The following is a 21,714-nucleotide window of genomic DNA, read 5'->3' as shown; positions in this document are numbered from 1 at the left end:
AATGCAATAAGAAAATAATTATTATATTTAAATCTATATATATTTATATTATTTTATTATTTTTAAATATTTTATAAATCTATAACAATTTTATGTAATTATTTTACGCGCCTATCATAAAATGAGATAATCGATATTTAAAGTCGAATGATGAATCGATTTTCGACCGGAAATTGTAAATAATCGTATATCGAATTTGTAGGCTTTTCTTCCTTTTCCGGTATGAGGTGCCACGGGTGTCTGGGTAATATTTTTCGTCTTTCATTCTCGTCATAATACGTTACTTTCATCGCCTGCGAAAAGACAAGCTGGTTTTCATTGGACCGGGTAAAATTACTTGTTTTATTAGAAATAATTTTTTCCTCTTTAAAGTAACTAATATATTTTATTGTTTCAATTCAATCAAATTTGACTTTTGTCTCTACCCAATCTGATGTAAAACAACAGCTTTTACATATTATGTTGCTTTATATGATTGCTTATTCACTTTGCATGGTGACACTATTGGCGTTCATATAATTATATATTTTCAGTTTATCATATTTTATAATTATGTCTTAAAAAATGAGATTAAGTCTCTGAGCTCGAAAATAATATTATACATTAATGATTTTTGTATATGTTGTTATTGATTAAACTTGTCTATATAATTTTATATAAATATAATTATATATAATTTTTATATTCAAATTTTAAAATTCATTAAATTACTATTATAACTATAAAATTTCAATTTATTTTATATATTTTAAGATATAAATGAATAAAATAAATCGAAAAAGTTAAAGCAAATTGCGTATATAAAGAGATTTTGTTGTATGATTTATTTGATCGTCATAATTGCGCATATACAAAGTAATCGAAAAATTCGCCAGGCATTCTGGGTAAAATCTTTCTGAGTAATCAAAATGGCTGTCATACAACGATTTCCGTTTTATGACTACGTTTTAATGCAATTGATTAAAATGATATTTTTTTTTTTAAATTCGAGAATGAAATTAAAGTATATAATTATTATTTTATAGCAAAATTTATTTTTTCAGATGTTAATATTATGTTCTTAAAAATATTAATTTTTATCACGTTTGCAGGGCCTTCATTTTAGTTTGGGGTGTAGATGAAAGAGGGGAAGGGAGGAGCGCGCGCGCGTTGCATGATGGGATGATAGACGGGAGGACGGTCGGGGAGGGCGAAAGAACGAGTCGAGTTCACAAAATGGCGGCCAAGCTCAGGCCCGTGACCATATAGTACGTGAAAATTCGATAATTTTGCACGATGTCGCGACTTTGTACATCAATAGTCGTTTAATATTACGAATACGTGTATACACGGCAGTTTAATTATTAAATTAACGTGGTTTTGTGCGTGGTGTGTGTAATATCGAGATATCGGTACGACGCGCAGACGGAACGATGCAGGTGAGTGGTCGGGTTCGAAAATTGTTTAAGTTTCAGCTTTTCTTCAATTTTTTTTGGCAATAATTGTTTGTTTTCGTAGCCGATACGAGCATCAATGTTGTTTTAATGATCAATTTGCGTGATATGGCCGCGGTGTTGTTTGGAGTAGGGAAAAGTCGCGTTGTCACATGCGTTTCATTAAACTACAAGGACAAAAATCCTCGTAAAAATGTAAAAAATCATTGTAATTTTATTTAAAAGATTTCTGCATATAGGGCGGGGTCTCATTGACCTTATGAGCTCAGAGACTTGTCTCCACCAAATCATAATTTTCTGCAATTTTACATAGTTTCTAGGCTCTTAATAACCTATAAGTTTGTTTACATTCGTTCAATTTGACATTTATCACTTAAAATATCATTGTTCCACACTAATTTTTATCAAAAATGATTCCTTGCATTCTCCTTTATCTTGGACCTATGCTTATTCAAAAATTTTAAATAGACCCATTTTTGCAAATTAAGCTCAAAGATTGATATACATTCTCTACATTATAGTTAGAGACTGTGTAGCACAATCACCTGTAAAAGCTCTTGGCAATTACATGCTTTTCATGTAGAAAATATTTCATATATTCTGAGTTTTTCCTTTAGGAAAACCAGAGATTTCTCTGATATTTCAAGATTTTTTTTATATATTATGAATAAAATCTTATTTTTTGTTTATTCTTTGTCTTTCATAAAATCTTGGGTTTGTATAAACTTGTGAAATATATCACAAATTTATTTTGAATTTGCACATAAAAGAAACATAGCAATTTGTTGTAAAACATTAATAATTTTAAATGTTATTTTCAATAAAATTATGTAAAGATAAGATATAAAACTAAAAGAAATAATGATTCATATATATGGATTAAAAATGTATAAAAGATGTATAAAAGATAATTTCTATTAAAATTAGTGTAATATGCAAAAAAATGTTTTTACATTTGTTTTATTAAGAATATTTTTATAGTTATATAATATTTAATATATAATAGTGCAAAATATATTCTTATCAAAACATGTAACAAAATTAAATTCTGGGATTTGCAAAAGTAGAAAATAATTATTTAATATCATATAAAAATTGATATTATCTTACTTAAATCATATTAAAGAAAGAATAAAATTCAATTTAATAAGTATTTAAAATTTATTCTTTCTTAAGTTAAAAAGATACATTTATTATATACATACTATGCATAGAAAAATATTTTTGTTACATATAATAGTTATTCATTAGTATTTTTATCATTAATAAATAAAGTATAATATAAAATTTGAATAATAATATTTCAATTTTTATATATTCAGTACATTCTAGAGTTTAAAACAGTTTTTATTGTAATAAAAAATCTTATAAGTAAAGTTGAAAGATTTTATTAAAGAAATTAAATTTTAGAAGAAATAATTATTCTATGAAAGTCTTGTTTCTGTTATATGAAACACATTATTATGAGTTAAAATATAAATTTTTTTTATGAAATGTAACGGAAAGTTTATTTTCAAATAGTATTGTGCTTCATATAACAGATTTGTATTTTTGTATTTCTTTCAACATAAATTTGAGATTATTTATCATTCTTTTATTGCTAAAAATATTTAAATATAAAAACAAGTATTATTCTAATATTAAAATTGATAATAACTTTTGATTATGAAAATATTTTGGATACAATTTTTTCTAACTTGTATACTAAATTTAATAAACAAATGTAAATTTTAAGATCAGATAAATATTGTACATAATGTACTTGAATTGTTTAATAAATATGTATAGTATTTAAAAATGGTGAATTATATTATTCTAAAATACCTATCTTATGTTGGTTATTTACAGGAAACTATTCTATATATTTTGGATTAATCACTTACAAAAAGTCCTGCAGAATTCTTCTGCCATTTCATTATTTAAGATAGTTACATAAAATAAATAATGAAAGAATTTTTATATTTCTATTATGAATAATTTTTTAGATAAAGAGAAAATCTATAATTTTTAAACAGTAAATTTATCTTTAATATATGTAAATATGTAACTATCTTTTTATTTAATATATTGCTTGATTTATATTAATATGAATTTATTTCTTTATTGATATGTAATTGAATATAATCTAAAAATGCAAAATCAAATGTAATACGCTGCTAATTTTATTAGAGTGTATATAATGGATCATTAAGGAGTTTTGTTTAAGTAATTCTTAACTACAAGATGGTGGTCAAGAATTACAAAATGGAGGAAAGATTCTCTTGATAGATGGCACTGCTAATTTATGTACAAATTATATTCTGAACATTAAAAATACACAAAACAAGAAAGGATATTATATATTATTACTTTCAAAATATATTTAAATAAATCTAAAGAACTGCTAATTCTAAAGAACATATTATATATAATTAAAAAATACAGTTATATTAATATTATTATATAAAAACTATTCCAAACAACACATTGCGACTTATGTATTTTTGAAAATAAAACAATATTAGATTGGTCTGATTAACTTACAGAAAACATTAGAGTCTGAATCTGGTAAAGAATCGGGGTCTGATTCTGAAAATGAAAGTAAGAGTGATAGCTCTTCTTCAGGAAGCAATACAGGATCTGGTTCTGGATCAGAAAGGTGGGTATTAAAATCGACATTATTTAATTCCTTTCTTTCAGAAAGTCCAAAACATGGAAAATTAATATTTGTTTTATTTCATATTTGTTTGAATTTTTATTATTATTATTATTATTAATATTGTTATTATTATTTTTTAATTATTATTTTACTTATCTATCTAGTATTAAACAATTTTTATATAGAATAATAGTAATAAATATAGATTTAATAATAATAATTAATATTTATGTATAATATTTAATATTTAATAATATATAATATATTTTATATAATGTATTTGGCTTTCTGATATGTAAAGGATTATTTAAGATTAATTATTTAACTTTGTGTATTGCTATAGCTTTATATAGCATTAACATTGCTTTCATAATCATGCTAATTTAATGTATTCCTTGAATTTTATATAAGCACAATCTTCAAGTTTCTGTTACTCATATGCAATTAGTATTTGTTTTCTTGTATATTAAAATAATTTAAACACTAGGTGAGCTAGTATTATACTGCTTTAATCATTTTATAATAATTTGTTCTATTACATTAGTGTATGTTAATGTAGATACAGAAACATAAGGAAAAGAGATATTTTCACAAATGTATTGAAATGCAAATACTGAAGAATAGAAATACTAAGATTACAACTTAATATCAGGATATCTAAAGTTACTTAAAGGTATTAAATGATTTGTAACTGATATGTACATATTGCATTTAGTTAATACATATAGATAAATCAACATTGATGTATTAAATTATAATGCTTTTGTAATTGTGCATATTTTTTATTTCGAATTAAAATTGAATAATAAAAAAAAGAAAAAAGATCATAAAATTTTAATATATTTAATTATATATTTAATAATATATATATTTTATTAATTATTAATATATATATATATATATATATATATATTAATAATTATCAATATTTAGATTTATAATCAATTGCCATTTTAAATTAATAATTATAAAAATAGTACTTTGTAGTATATTTAGATAAATTTATGTATTTTATTCAATATTTTTTAAATTACAATAACTTCTGTAATTATATAAACAATGATAGTGAAATAAAACATTACCTGACTGCAAATGCAGTGACTCTAGCTCTTCAAGTGGTTCCGGATCAGGATCAGGTTCTGATTCTGATAAATCAGAGAAATCGGATGCACCTGCACAAAGTGATAGCTTCCAGAGCAAAAGTTCAAATCACAGCACAGAAACAAAAGTTAGGCTTAAGAATGAGTCTAGTCGTGAATGGGATGAGAATCCTGACATTTATGGAATCAGAAGATCCGGCCGTTCTAGGAAAGAGCCTGAAAGGCTTGCTACACAACGTGAAAGCGATAGTGATAGTCGCAAGAAATTTAAAAAAAAGGGGTAAGTAACATGAAGAAACTCAAATAATTATCAAAAATTGAAATTAAGAATTTTGCAATCTTTTTAATTATTTTTTTATGAATTAAATTAATATTGTACAAATTAAATAAATACATTTTTTATTGTATAATATAATAATTCAAAATATATAATTTTTTAAAAATATAAATTTATTGATATATATCTAGTAAATTTAGTGAAAAATAAAATTCTTTTTTGTATATATTTATAATATTAAATATTTTAAAAAATTAAATGGTTCTACAGAATAATATTTAAAAAATACAATAAAAACAAATGTCACAAATCTTAATCTTATAATTTGTAAAAACTATAAAAAATTATAAAAATAACTAAATATTTTTAATATTGATAAAATTTCAATTTATAATTAGTATAATTTACAATTAATTTGGATTATATATAATTTATAATTGTTCAATAGGTTTGTATTTCGCAATAATAATAATTCTTTAAAGCTTTCATGTTAATAATGTGCTCTATTCTGTATTGCAGAATAGATATTGTGTATTAATGTGCTTTTATACTTTTTATTTTTGATGTTTAAATTTGTGTTTATTAAGCTTAGTGCTTTAAACATATTTTTACACCATAGCACTGTTTGTTTTTTACCTTGTTTTTAATTTTGTTTTGTTAAATAAACTATTGCATTGTAACAAATAATTTTTATATTTAATATTTATTTTATCTTTAGTTTGTGCTATTTATTCATGCATTTATGTAATTCATTATAACATTTATATAGAAAAAGATATATATGATAATATATATAACATATGCGCGCGCGTGAATTTGTGTAGAATTTATTGCATGTAAAATATTATCAATGCATTATATAGTAAGAATAATTTAATAAATATTATTTTTTTGTTAGTAAAAGTAAGTAAAGATTATATAAAAAAAATTTATTTTTATAAATGAAAATTTTGTAACTTATTATATTTTAATTATTATTTATAAATATCTAATTAAAAAAAATTTTATTTCCAACATGATTCTATTATTAAATTATATTTATTATTAACAAAAAAAATAGTTTTAATATTTATAATTTAAATATTTTAATATTCAAACTTAATTTGGGATAAAAATATCAAATGAATAAAATATATGTGTGTAAAATATATATACATGATTTTTTTATTTTATTATTATTATTATAATATATTTATAAATTTATATGTTTACATTTATATTTTTTCTCTTTTTTTTATAGTTCACATAACTCATGGAATTCAGATAGCTCAGATTCTGAATCTGATGATGTTGAAAGTAGAAGACCTCCACCTAGTAAATCGTTAAATAGACGCGCTGCACAGAAAGCAAAAGAAAAGGCAAGAATACGAAAGAAACGTATTTCAGAATCATCTGAAAATTCTTCTTTTGATAGCGATGATAATAGAAGGTATTTAATATTATTTTTTATAATTATAATAAAATAACTATGATATTCATAAATTAATGTTAATTTGAATATCAGACAAGTTACAAGAAGAACTGGAACTGCTATTAGTTATAAAGAAGAAAGTGAAGAAAGAACTGATAGTGAAGATCTTGTTGAAATTGATGAAGGTAGTACTGCAAATACAGAACCAGATAATGCAGAAACAATTGAACGAATTTTGGGACAAAGAATTGGTAAAAAAGGAAGTTAGTATTTAATATACTTATTATTGTAAATTATAAATTACAATTATATTTGTATTTATTTTCTTAAATATTTTGCTATAATATTATTTTTTAGTTACAGGAAATGTCACTACAATTTATGCTGTAGAAGAAAATGGCGATCCAAATCCTGAAGACTTATCTAGGGAAGAAACTGAATTGCAATATTTAATAAAATGGAAAGGATGGTCTCATATTCATAATACATGGGAATCAGAAGAATCTTTAAAAGCTCAAAAAGTAAAAGGATTAAAAAAATTAGATAATTTTATTAAACGAGAACGAGAAATCAAACAATGGAGAGATTATGCTGGACCTGAAGATATAGATTATTTTGAGTGTCAATTAGAACTTCAACAAGATCTTTTGAAAAGTTATAATAATGTTGAAAGAATTATTGCTGAATATAATAAACCAGATTCAGAACATCCTGATTATTATTGCAAATGGGAAAGTTTACCTTATGCTGAGGCTACATGGGAAGATGGAGCACTAATTGTCAAAAAATGGCCAGAAAAAATAAAAGAATTTCGTGAAAGAGAGGAGTCAAAAAGAACACCAAGTAAACACTGTAAAGTTCTTAAATCTAGACCTAAATTTCATCAGTTAAAAGGACAACCAGATTATATGGGAAAAGGTCGAGATTTGACTCTTAGAGACTATCAAATGGATGGATTAAATTGGATGATTCATTCATGGTGCAAAGAAAATAGGTATATTATTTTTCTCAATACAATTAAAAGTATAATAAAATTATATAATGTATTAATTAAGATTTTATTATATATTTTATATTATAATAATTTTTTTTTTACATGTGTTTATAGTGTTATTTTAGCAGATGAAATGGGTCTTGGTAAAACTATACAAACGATATGCTTCCTTTATTATTTATTCCACACACATCAGCTTTATGGACCATTTTTGTTAGTAGTGCCTCTTTCAACAATGACTTCCTGGCAAAGAGAAATGTCACAATGGGCACCAGATATGAATTTTGTTACATATTTGGGTGATGTTACTTCCCGTAATGTTGTATGTATTATTTATTTTTATTTTTATAAAATTAAATTTATTTTTTATGTTGTTTTTTAAATATATTTACTTTCTATTTATATATATTTTATAAATATATTTTAGATTAGAGAATACGAATGGTGTTACAGTTCAAAAAGATTAAAATTTAATGCCATACTTACAACATATGAGATAGTACTTAAAGATAAAGCATTTTTGGGTGCCTTAAATTGGGCCGTATTGCTAGTAGACGAAGCACACCGATTAAAAAATGATGACTCTCTCTTGTACAAAGCACTTGCTGAATTTCATACAAATCATCGTCTTTTAATAACTGGTACTCCATTACAAAATAGTTTAAAAGAATTATGGGCCTTATTACACTTTATAATGCCTACTAAGTAAGTTTTTTTTTAATATTATCGCCATTTATTAAACATTAAATATACTATTTAAAATTGAATGTATATATGAATTGTAATTAATTAATTTTATAATTAAATAATTTTGTTAAAAAATAAAATTACAAATATAAAAGATAAAATAAAATAATATATATAAAGTACAATTACAAATTGATATATAAAATAGTATTAAAATAAAATTCTAATAAAAATAATATTATAATATAATTCTTTTTTTGTATTTATATAGGTTTGGTTCATGGGAAGAATTTGAAAAGGAGCATGATAATGCGGCTCAAAAAGGCTATTCCAAATTACATAAACAATTAGAACCATTTATTTTACGACGTGTCAAAAAAGATGTAGAAAAGTCTCTACCCGCGAAAGTTGAACAAATATTACGAGTAGAAATGACATCGTTACAAAAACAATATTACAAATGGATATTAACAAAAAATTATAATGCATTGCGAAAAGGAGTTAAAGGTTCTACTATGACGTTCCTAAATATTGTTATTGAATTAAAGAAATGTTGTAATCATGCTTTCCTCACAAAACCTACTGAAAATGAAAGAAAGGACAATAATGAAGATTATTTACAACAATTAATTCGAGGTTCTGGCAAATTAGTGCTTCTTGATAAATTATTAGTGAGATTACGAGAAACAGGTCATAGAGTATTAATATTTAGTCAAATGGTCAGAATGTTGGATATTCTTGGAGAATACCTACAAAAAAAACATTTTCCATTCCAAAGATTAGATGGAAGTATAAAAGGAGAATTACGAAAACAAGCATTAGATCATTTTAATGCAGAAGGATCCCAAGATTTTTGTTTTTTATTATCGACAAGAGCAGGTGGTCTTGGTATTAACCTTGCTACTGCTGATACTGTCATTATTTTTGATTCAGATTGGAATCCACAAAATGATCTACAAGCACAAGCTAGGGCACATCGTATTGGTCAAAAAAATCAGGTTTAATATATTTTATATAAATATTATAACATATTTTAAATTGCAATATTTTATTTAAAAAAATTTTTTATTTAGGTAAATATTTATCGTTTAGTAACAAAAAATTCTGTAGAAGAAGAAATAGTAGAAAGAGCAAAACAAAAAATGGTTTTGGATCATCTTGTAATTCAACGGATGGACACAACTGGACGAACAGTATTAGATAAAAAAAATGCAGGGACCAATAATAATCCATTCAACAAAGAAGATTTAAATGCTATTTTAAAATTTGGAGCTGAAGACTTATTTAAAGATGAAGAAGATGGAGATGAAGAACCAACTGTAATTGTTCTAAAAAAATAAATTATTATAAATTAGATCTACATAAAAATATAAAATATAACTTTTTATTATTTTTATGTTATTAGTGCGATATTGATGAAATTCTAAGAAGAGCAGAAACAAGAGATGAAGGACCTTCAACTGTGGGAGATGAATTGTTATCTGCATTCAAAGTTGCTAGTTTTGCTGCATTTGAAGAAGAATCTGAACCAGTTAATCAACCTAATGATAATGATGATGAAAGTAAAGATTGGGTAATTATTTAGACATTAAATATATTTTTTAATATTTTTATATATAAAAATGAGTACTAATTATTTTTATTTCGATTGATTTTAGGCCGAAATTATTCCAGAAAATTTCAGAAAAAAAGTTGAAGAAGAAGAAAAATCAAAAGAAATGGAGGATTTATATTTGCCTCCACGAAGTCGAAAAACATTACAGCAAATTAATCAAAGTGGGGAAGGTATATATTGTGTTAAAAATGTTGATTTATTATTATAACATATAATTATGTATGTATATAAATTTTTCGTTTTGCTATTAAGGAAGAGGAAGAAAACGAAAAAAATTATCTGCTGATGATAGTGAAGAAGGTGAGGATTCTGGAAGTGAGATTGAGGGTAGTGATGATGAACGTCCTAAAAAAAGAGGTAGACCAAGAGTTACGCCACGCGAAAACATAAAAAGTTTTACTGATGCAGAGGTATGTATTTTCTTATATAATAATAATTTTGCATGTATTAAATAAATTTAATTTCTTTTGTTATGTAGATACGAAGATTTGTTAAAAGTTACAAAAAATTCCCTGCGCCATTAAAACGATTAGATGATATTGCGGCGGATGCAGAACTGCAAGAAAAACCAATGTCAGAATTACGTTTCTTGGGAGATCAGTTAAAAACTAGATGCGATGCTTGTTTATCTGAATTTGAAAGTACAGCAAAAGAAAATAAAGGCGAAGAAGAGGGTAAAGGTCCTGGTCGTAAAAGAGGTCGTGGTCCTACATTTAAAATTGGTGGAGTTATGGTTAATGCAAAATCTTTCTCAGCTGCTGTAAAAGAATTAGAACCTTTAGAACAAGCTTTACCCTCAGATTCGGAACAACGATCTAATTGGCATATTGATATTAAGTATGTATATTTTTCTCATCAAATTTTTATAATTAAAAATATTTTTATATTGTATATTTATTTTATAATTATATATATATATATCCTATTATAGATTAAAACCAGCAAATTTTGATTGTGACTGGAATTCTGAGGATGATTCTAGACTCTTAAGAGGTATATATCAACATGGAATGGGCTCATGGGAAGCTATCAAAATGGATAATAATTTAAAACTTGGTGATAAACTTCTTCCAAATGGTAGCAAATTACAATTAAAAAAAATAAATACTCGAGCCGAATATTTATTAAAAGTTCTCAAGAAACAAATTGATTCAAAATTAGGAGTGGTAAGAAGATATTTTTTATATAATATTTCATTAAAAAAACCCTTTATCCTATTATTTTATCCTGGCAGGGTTATGTCCTTATCCCGCAATCCGAATATCAATTCAAGGTAATTTCTAAAAACCTGATAATTTTAATTTTTATATAATATACATTTTTCATAATTAATGAGATTTATAAATAAATTATAATTTCATATTGTATATTATAATTTGTTCAAATAATAATTTTAGACTAAGGCAAGAAAGCCAAGAAAACCAAAAGAAGCAAAACCTGCCATTACAAAAGAAATTATAGAAGAAAATGATAGTTCGGGTGAAGAAAGTAATAAATCTAAATCTAAAATTGAAAAGGTAAATTTATTATATATTTATAAATCATAAAATAAAAAAAATATTAATATTTTTTTTAATTTAAAAATCATTTTAATTAAAGCTACCTACAAAGAAAGAAGAAGAGGTTGTTGTAAAGAAAGAAACTAAAGAAGAAGTTGAAGATATAGTAGAGGAAAAAAAGAAAGAAAAAAAAACTAAGAAAGAAAAAAAAGAAAATAAAAAAGCTAAAAAAGCAAAACAAGCAGCAGGTCCAATGCATTTTACTGCTAATAATGAACCAAGAGCTCTTGATGTTCTTGGTGATTTGGATCCTTCTATATTTAATGAGGTAATATTAATTGCTTTAATATCATTTATATTAAAGCATCATTTATATGCATCAAATATGAATAATAATCTAATTTATTTTTTAATTATATAGTGTAAAGAAAAGATGAGACCAGTAAAGAAAGCACTCAAAGCTTTAGATAGACCTGATCAATCTTTAAGTGAAGCGGAACAAGTCGCACACACAAGACAATGTCTTGTACAAATTGGAAATCAAATTAACACTTGTTTAGAAGAATATAGAGATCCTGAACAAATTAAGGAATGGAGAAGCAATTTATGGTATTTTGTGTCTAAATTTACAGAATTTGATGCAAAAAAACTTTACAAATTGTATAAACACGCGACAAAAAAAGGAGGTGAAAGTAACACTAGTGCTACTTCTAGTCCAGAAAAGAAAGAGGACTCAAATAATGTAAAAGTATGATATTTTATTCTTATTTTAATAATATATACATTATTATTCATATAACTAATTTTAATTTTATTCATAAAACTAATTTAATTTTATAGAAGCACTCGGAAAAACATATCGATAAACAAATAGAAACTATTAAAGAAAGTAGATTGCAAAAACGTAGAATCGAAGATATAGAAGAAAATTCGAATAGTAGTAATACACCAAGTAAAAAACACCTCTCAAGTATATCTGCTGTAAATAGTATCAGCAATACGTCTACAGTTACTATTGGTGCTATTACTATTACCCCTATTACATCGACTCCAAATTCTACTTCAAGTACTACTAATAGTGTAGATACACCACGACATAAAGAAAAAGAATCAAAACATAAAGACATGAAAAGAGATAGAGAACGTGATAGAGATAGAGATAGAACACATAGTGATAGAAATATGGATAGAATGAGTGGAGGTAAAGATGAAAGAATCAGAAGAGATAGTGGTGGTTATATGAGCGGACATTATAGTGGAAGCAGAGATGATGATCATTGGTTATCTCGTGATGGAAGAGATATACGAGATGGAAGGTATAATAATAAAATAATAAAGAAAGATATAGAATAATTATTATAATAAAGTATCTAATTTAAAATGATTTATGTATAGATTTGGAGACCATAAACGTGATCGTTTCGATTCTTATGGACGAATGTCTAGTGGATATCATCGGGACAGAGATCGAGATCGCGATCGGAGTATGCACATGAATGACAAACGAAGGTAGGCTATAAATAATATTCCGTATGAAAATAAAGTTCATCAAATATCAGTGTTCAAAAAATTCAAAATCTGTGTTCAGTGATTATTACAGATATCCATCAGGACCACCCAGTTATGGATATGGTCCAGGAGGATATGGAGGTGGAGGCGGCGGTTATGCTCCATCTGATATTCCACCAAGCCATTTTAGAAGTCGAGGTTATCCTGGAGATAGTTATCCTAGTGATTGGCGACCAAACAAAGATTACAGACGAGATTATGATAGAAGACCACCTCCACCAAATGCTAACTCCTAGTGCTCCTTCCTTGTTACCGTTCTTGAATGTGTTGTTGAGCGGCTGTAATTTCGATAGAGCCTTGTATTTTACCTGACTGAGCATTACATTATGCTCCCTTAAACATGGCTATATGCGAAATTCTTTACACAGTTTATTCTGTGATTTAGTAGTACCACTCGTGACTTGTACCTATGTATAAATTTACTCCGATGCTTACTTAATACAGTATTGTGCGCTTAAGTGTCGCATTTTTTCCTCGCTTGAATATTACAAAATTATCTTCATTAATTCCTAGAACTTCTTTAATGAGATTATTAGCTTTTTCGGGTTTAAAACGGCGACAAAAAAAAATGTATTTCATTCTTGTTGTTTCTCGCCTTCGATGTACTCGATAAGAGAACGAAGCAATGAAAGCAATTTTTAAAAATGTCTACCTCTCTGGAGTGTCGCAACATGAACCCGAATTTGCAATACTTAAGCGGATAATACTGTACGACAAAGAATTATACCATGATTGAATGGTCTTTTTAAGGAGAGGTTGTGCAAAAATAATGAATTAATTCATATTCTTAGTGTATAATTAATAATTTTTTTATATATGTCGGATTTCACCAAAAATAGCGATGCTGAATTTTTAAGTTTCTATTCATTAATGTTTCTCATACGTAAGAAATTACGTTTACTATTCTGTTTTATTACAGTGCAATTATGATAAGATTTGATAACGAACTAAAATCAAATTAATGTGTTTGTAGTGTATATTATTACGTACAGTGCTAAAAATCATAATTTAAAATGTATGCCTTCCTAAATCGCATGTAACATATTTTGCATTTTCGATATGATCATGTATGTTTAATGGATGTTTAGCTTGTATACAATTATTCACTTCTTCAAACTATACTATGTTTTCATAAATCTTCAAACTTTCATGATTGATTTATAGTTTAATAATTAATCTTTTTACATTAGTCAATATTTTATTGCACTGCAATAGATATTAAAATATTGATATCTTATTTCATACAATGAGGTTTGTAAAATTGTACAAATTAGTCAACATTATAAATTTTCTATTAACTGAAAATTCAAAAAAATTTTACATCAAATGTAGAATAACATCTTTTTGTGATGATATGCAGTATAAACGAGCTGCGCTTATTGTAAAATTAGAACGACAAATATGATATTTGCCAACAGATGATTACATTCTTAAAAGAGAAAAAAAATATTAACTTTCTCCTCTTATATAGAATTTATACTTTCACAATTGAAAAGTAGATAAGAATTCTATTTTTGCGTTCATTCTTTTAAAGTACTATAGTTTTATATCCTATCAAAAACACTGTGAAATATTGTAAATATTAGTATAAGGCGATAGTTATATTCGATGTATATTTAACTCTGGAATTAATGAGATAGTATTCTGCTTTCGTAGAAAGAATAAACAAAAGACTACTAGTTCCCTCAGTTTTGCTTTAGTTAAGAATGATTGAATATAACTATATTATTGTAATTAAAAAAAAGAATATGAGTTTTTAATTATTCAACGATTAATATCTCGGAAAAGATATTAAAGTATTTCTTGATTAAACCTTAAATTGTGGTAAACTATAAGTTTTTGCGAAAACTTTGTATTTCATTATTTATCCATTAGGATACATCAGGCAATATAAATTATATTCTATTTCCGTAACAAATATTTACAAATTTTATATTCATAAAATATGAATGTTAAACTCTTTTGTATGTATGCATTAATTTTTTTCATCCTAAAATCACGTAAATGCTATGAATTTTTTCTTATAGTGTAATTTTTTTTTTTTTGTCTAAAATGATTTGCATAAACGATATAATGCCTTTATTAAACTATAAAATAAACAAATTATTTTGTAGATTAGTTTATTCATATAAAATGAATTTATGGCAAAGATTTACAATTTTAGTGTGCATTTCTGTAAATAATAGTATATGTTACACATACGTGTGATGGTATTTGATCAGATCAAAGCGGGAATTGTACACACGTTAACGATACTTCGTGTCTTACATATATATAAAACAAAGTACATTGAAATTATACCACGATAGAAATTTGCTAGTTTAGATTTTTAATTGCAAAGTGATATTCTAAACAGTGAGCTATTTATAATTTATTACTAGCTGAATACAGACTGCGAGTAATAAAACGAGATATGTTGTAAATATAAATTAAGAGAAATAAATGATATAGTAGAATAATTTAATATTCAATAATTGAAATAGGGCAATTACACATTTTATTATTTTTTAAAATATAAATGAAAGTTTTTGACATATGTACGTCTTAAGTGCCATGCTTATGCGAATTTTGAAAATTGATTCATTTAACTATTTGCTAGAATTATTTTTTAACGAATTTATTAGTATAAATAAAAATCTTTAAATATGTATTTAAATATAAATATAACAACAATTGTTTAATAATATTTTATTCTTCATTTTATTTACAATGATACAATGATAATATTTTGTAATTACAAATATTTTTCAAATTATATCGCATAATCTTATAAATACTAGTACACATAGAGTAAAAAATTATTATGTAAGTACTGGTTTTATACATGTAAATTCGATTTAAATAAATATATATACATATATAAGATGCACCAGTAATTATATAGTACAATTAGAAAAAAAATAATTTCAAAAAAAAGAAATATATGAAAATATATTCATTAATTTATATAAAATATAGAATATACTATAAATAATAATTGGTAAGTTAAATCTCCATTATGGATAAAAATATTATTCGTTTCTTTCGTTTAAAAATAAGACTGAGTTGTAATCATCACAAATTGACGCAAATACTGACTTAAAATTAAATTTTTTCGCGCGAAATTGTATACTGTAATGTAGCCTAATTTGCTTATTATTATATGTTATAATATAATTTCTAAATTTGAAACTTTCGACTAATACATATATTTATTTTTATTAAAAAAGAGATAAAGGAAATTAATATTGTATTAGAAAATATATTGGGATAATAGAATATATTGAAATATAACCAATCGTATTTATATTCTTGTCTTTGAGTCTTCCTTCTAGCTTTGTATAATATTTATTACATAATATAATTTAAATATATATATATTAAATATCGGATATAAATAATATATATATATATTATATAAAATAAGTATTCTGATTTTTAAATTTGAAACTTTCGATCAATATATATATTTATTTTTATTAGAAGAGATATAAAAGAGATTAATATTGTATTAAAAAATATATTAGAATATAACCAATCATATTCGTATTGTTTTTGAGTCTTCCTTCTAGTTTTGCATAATACTTAATACATAATATAATCCATGTATATTATATTATGTATATACATTCAATTAAACATATCCAATACAAATACTATATAAAATAAGTATTCTTATAATAAAATATATTTCTAATTGTAGAAAATATTTTTTATAGTTAAAATTTATATTTTATGTATAAAAAATATAAAAATATTTATAGGAAACATATTACGTAATAAAATCCCCTCCCTTTGGATTCTATATAAACGCAATTCGATTCCATGTATTAACATACGATAGAAAGACGCAATTAAGAAAGAGTGCAATTTTATTAAATTTAGCAAAAGAATAAACATATAAACATCTCGTTCATCAAATCAAAACATCAATTTTTCAAAAGGTATGTATTCTATGAACAAAATTTAAAAATTATTAATTGCATAAAAATATGGAAACTTCTTGAAAATTATAATTATGTCAAACTGTCGGCTATCGGCGAAATGACATTTAAGTTATAGCAATATTCGAAACACATTATAAAAGATATACCTTTCTAATTAATATTTTATTATATTTACTTAAAAAAATAAATTTGGTTTTAAGAGTTATTATAATTTTTTTAATTTTATATATAAAGTATTTAATATTTGATCTATATATCAATATTTAGTGCATTATTAAAATTTATTATAATAAATTTACATAAATATTACGTTGTTTTTAAATTTTATTTTTGTATTTTATTTTTATAAAATCAAATACTTAAAATTTACAACTTTAAAAAATTATTTATAATAAAAAAGAAAAAATTATATATTTTTTATTATTTTATAGATATAATCATGACAGATCAACGATTAGATTTTATAATATTTGGAGCTACTGGATTTACAGGAAAATATGCTGTAAAAATAGCAGTACAATTAGCTGTAGAAAAACAAATGAAATTTGGAGTGTCTGGACGCAGGAAGCAAGCTTTAGAAGCAATTGTTAAAGAATTTGCTTCTAATATTGGTAAAATTAAATTCTAATTAATTACAATTTTAACATTTAATTTTCATCATAATTATTATATAAAATTATTATATAAAATTTTATATAAAATTTTATTATTATATAAAATTATATATTTAAAAATTATATGATTAATTTTTTTCAGATGATGTGCCTATATTTATTGCTGATTTGAAAGATGAAGAATCACTGAAAAAAATGACATCACATGCAAAAGTCCTTGTTAATTGTTGTGGCCCATATAGATTGTATGGAGAACCTATTATTAAAGCATGTATTGCCACACATACTCATCAAGTTGATGTCAGTGGAGAACCCCAGGTAATTTATTGAATTATTTCAAACTTATTGATGTTAATATTCAAATTAATTTAATTTATATTCATTTATGCACTTTTATATTATTTATTTTTATTGTAGTATATAGAATATATTCAATTAAAATATAATAAAGCTGCAGAAGAAGCTGGTATCTATATTATAAGTTCATGTGGATTTGATACTATACCATGTGATCTTGGTATAATTTTTACGCAACAAAAATTTGATGGTGAAGTCAATTCTATTGAAACTTATTTAAATTTATGGTCAACCTCAAAAATCAATGGTGCTCCCTTAAATTATGGAACATATGAATCAGCTATTTATGGTATAGCACATTCTCATGAATTACGCGAATTGCGCACTAAACTTTATCCTGAAAAGTTACCTGAATTATGGCCAAGACTTAAAACAAGGTTAATTATACTTTATTTAATTATTAATTATTATATTATATTATTATATTATTAATTATATTTATTTAATATTTAATATAATTTTTAATATTATTAATCATTTTAGGGGTTTCATTCATAAATCTTCTCTATCAGAAGGATGGTCTATGATATTTCCAGGAGCTGATCGTTCTGTAACTTTGCGTACTCAACGATTTTTATATGAAAAATATAAACAACGACCAGCGCAAATTCAAACTTATTTCACACTTAAGTAATCAATTTATTAAAATGAATGATATGAATTACATTTAAAATTCTATATTAAATAATTTTTTTTTCCAGTTCTCTTTTTGCAGTATTAAAAACTATTATTTTTGGTTTCATATTTTTAATGTTATCTAAATACGAATTTGGTCGTAATTTGTTATTGAAGGTATGTTATATTTTTTTTTAACATAAAATATTTCATATATTATTTTGATATTTTAAACAAAAAATACAATTTTATAAAATTTTGTTTAGTATCCTACATTTTTCTCTGGTGGATATATAGGCTATGAAATGGCTAAACCAGAAGAACTTGATAAAATTAAGTTCTCCATTACATTTAAGGCAGAAGGATGGACTGAAAAATTAGTTGAACCTACTGATAAGCATAAAGATCCACCAAACAAGGTATTAATTACCAAAGTCAGTGGAACTAATCCTGCATATGGTGCTACATGCACTATGTTATTGCTTTCTGCTATAACAATTCTCAAAGAATCAGATAAAATACCTGTAAAGTACGTTTTTATATTTAATTTAAACATACATGTAATATTTTTTTCTTCATAAAACTTTAATTGTATTATTAAAATTTTAGTGGAGGAGTTTTATCTTCTGGTGCTGCTTTTGGTAAAACATCATTAATCGAAGAATTAATTAAAAAGGACATAAAATTCGAGGTTATTTCTTCTATTGAAAAATAAAATATTTGATGCATTTACAGGTACAACTTCGTTCTAATATGATAAAAACAAAAGTATAGTAAATTGAAACATTATATTTTTATTTTTGTTTTATAATTATATTTAAATTTGATATTAATATTTTCATTTTTACAATTAATTAATATATTCAAGAAATTTTTTTATAAGAATATTTTTTATAAGAATATTTTTTATAAGAATATTTTTATCTTTATAACTACATCTAAAACAATTTTCAAACAGTTGAAATTTTTTTAAAATAATTTTAAAAATTAAATGATAAAAATAATAAGCTTGAATTTATAAAGAAATTACTTCGTCTTATATATGCTTGAAATATATAAATAATATATGTATATTTCCAAAAAGATGCATATTTCTGCTACTAGAAATTAACAGAAAGGGTTTAGAGGTTTGAAAAAAACGCAGAATCTATGATAAAAATGCATTTCTTAATTAGCTATTAAAACTAATTTATATATAATTTTTTATAAATATTATAATTTAATATATAATATTATTGCTTATTATTCTTAATAATAAATATATTCTTAATAATAAAAATTATGTAAAATATTTAATCCATTTACATTTTCAAAAATGTGAATTATACAATTACATTAAATAAAATATGTATTCATATTAATCATTGAGAATATAATATACATATGTGTATTCTATTAATAAATATATATATATATATATATATATATAAATTTGTATAATTATAAATGAATTAATGGAAATGTTATTTTCAATAAAATTGCTTTTTATTAAAAACATATAAATAACATACAATAACAATACAATATATATAAATATAAATTTATATTTATATTTGTATCAAATTATTGAGTCATAAAATAAAATTATGTTTAAACAGTTATTATCTATAATAATTATCTGTAATAATTATATCACATGAATCATTTTGTTTTTAAATAGAAATAACATTTCAATGCAATTGATGAAATTATATTCAATGTAATTATATAATTAAACTATTAAATATTTATTTTTCTAATATTACTCAAAATTTAATTAGATTTAATTTTTCATAAAATTATTTGAATAGTTTTTATAGTTTTGATTTTTCATAAAATTTAAAAAAATAAATATACATTAATTTATATACATTAAAAAAACTAAATTAAATTTTCTGTCTTTATATATTATATAATAAAACTTATTAATATGTTAATATACAAAATAATAGTTTTTAATCATTTTATTATATTATTTTCTTTATTTTATTTATTAATAATATTATTTATTCGTTTTATATTTAATTTTAAAAAAGATTAACTATTCATTTTTATATTTTAATTAAAATATTTTCATTACAATTTCATTTACTGTAAGTTTTGAAACAATATTATAAATAAGTATATAAATATTATAAAGCGTATTTCTTGCTATTAGAAATGTTAAATTGACAGAAGATTATAGAAGATTTAGTTTGACAAAGTTTTTCATTCTCAGTATATATATAAATTTGTTGTTTGAAGGAATATTATTAGTGAACCATATACATTACAATCATAACTATCATCTTTTTTTTCAAACTTTCATGGCGGAATATATTAAAGATCATTCTAAAGATAAAATGGATTACACAGCAAAAAAAAGTAAGTTTTTTCTTAATGCCATAATTTTTATATTTTTATCCAATTTACAGAATTCTTTATTTATAATTTAAATTTGATTTTTAAAGAATTTATTAATTTTTAAAATTTTATTCTTTTATTAGATAGTCTAATAATAAAATATGAAATCAAAAATAATCTAATAAATAAAATACAAACTGAATAATGATTATAAAAAATTTATAAAATAATTAATAAAATCAAATATTTTAAATAGAATTTATAATAAATTTTTAATTTCATTATTATTATGCTTTCAATTAATGTATGATTATTTTTTTTGTGTATGTAATAATATGGAATTGTATCTTCTTGTATCCATTGCATTTCTTTTCAAACGGCCCGATGTCATATTACAGTAGATTTATGTATGTCAATCATATTAAATAACAACAAAATAGTATTAGAAATGATATTGAATGTCTATAGTGTCAAATAGTAAAATAATAATATCAAATATCTGTATTAGGATAAAGCATGCGATATTAGGATAGAACAGGAAACTTAAATATAGAATTTCTAGTTATATTTTACGATGCTACGAAATATATATACATTAATATTCATTATTTATTTCTATTATTACCTTAAATATTAAATTTGAAAAATTATATTTTA

General features: G+C 23.3%; 2 protein-coding genes across 2 annotated transcripts; both read left to right on the top strand.

The window, feature by feature from the left end:
- The first annotated feature begins 250 nt into the window (after nt 1-250).
- On the top strand, nt 251-15,853 carry LOC122720402 (chromodomain-helicase-DNA-binding protein 1). Its single transcript, XM_043947106.1, has 21 exons — nt 251-1,418; nt 3,959-4,071; nt 5,170-5,451; nt 6,689-6,877; nt 6,953-7,122; nt 7,217-7,853; nt 7,968-8,175; nt 8,281-8,558; nt 8,812-9,538; nt 9,614-9,859; nt 9,946-10,113; nt 10,199-10,325; nt 10,408-10,565; nt 10,634-10,992; nt 11,087-11,321; nt 11,553-11,672; nt 11,755-11,982; nt 12,076-12,402; nt 12,495-12,970; nt 13,050-13,163; nt 13,243-15,853. The coding sequence occupies exons 1-21, from the start codon at nt 1,413-1,415 to the stop codon at nt 13,457-13,459; spliced, it is 5,385 nt and encodes a 1,794-aa protein (XP_043803041.1). The 5' UTR covers nt 251-1,412; the 3' UTR covers nt 13,460-15,853.
- A 1,141-nt stretch (nt 15,854-16,994) lies between these two features.
- LOC122720473 (saccharopine dehydrogenase-like oxidoreductase) lies at nt 16,995-19,473 on the top strand. The gene is made up of 8 exons (XM_043947225.1): nt 16,995-17,146; nt 17,581-17,760; nt 17,906-18,081; nt 18,181-18,497; nt 18,604-18,750; nt 18,822-18,912; nt 19,002-19,264; nt 19,345-19,473. The coding sequence occupies exons 2-8, from the start codon at nt 17,589-17,591 to the stop codon at nt 19,448-19,450; spliced, it is 1,272 nt and encodes a 423-aa protein (XP_043803160.1). The 5' UTR covers nt 16,995-17,146; nt 17,581-17,588; the 3' UTR covers nt 19,451-19,473.
- The last annotated feature ends 2,241 nt before the right edge of the window (nt 19,474-21,714 follow it).

This window comes from Apis laboriosa, unplaced genomic scaffold (assembly GCF_014066325.1).
Source record: "Apis laboriosa isolate Shangri-la unplaced genomic scaffold, ASM1406632v1 scaffold12_cov154, whole genome shotgun sequence".
Taxonomy (NCBI): Eukaryota; Metazoa; Arthropoda; class Insecta; order Hymenoptera; family Apidae; genus Apis; species Apis laboriosa.
This window is presented reverse-complemented; position numbering and strand designations above follow the sequence as displayed.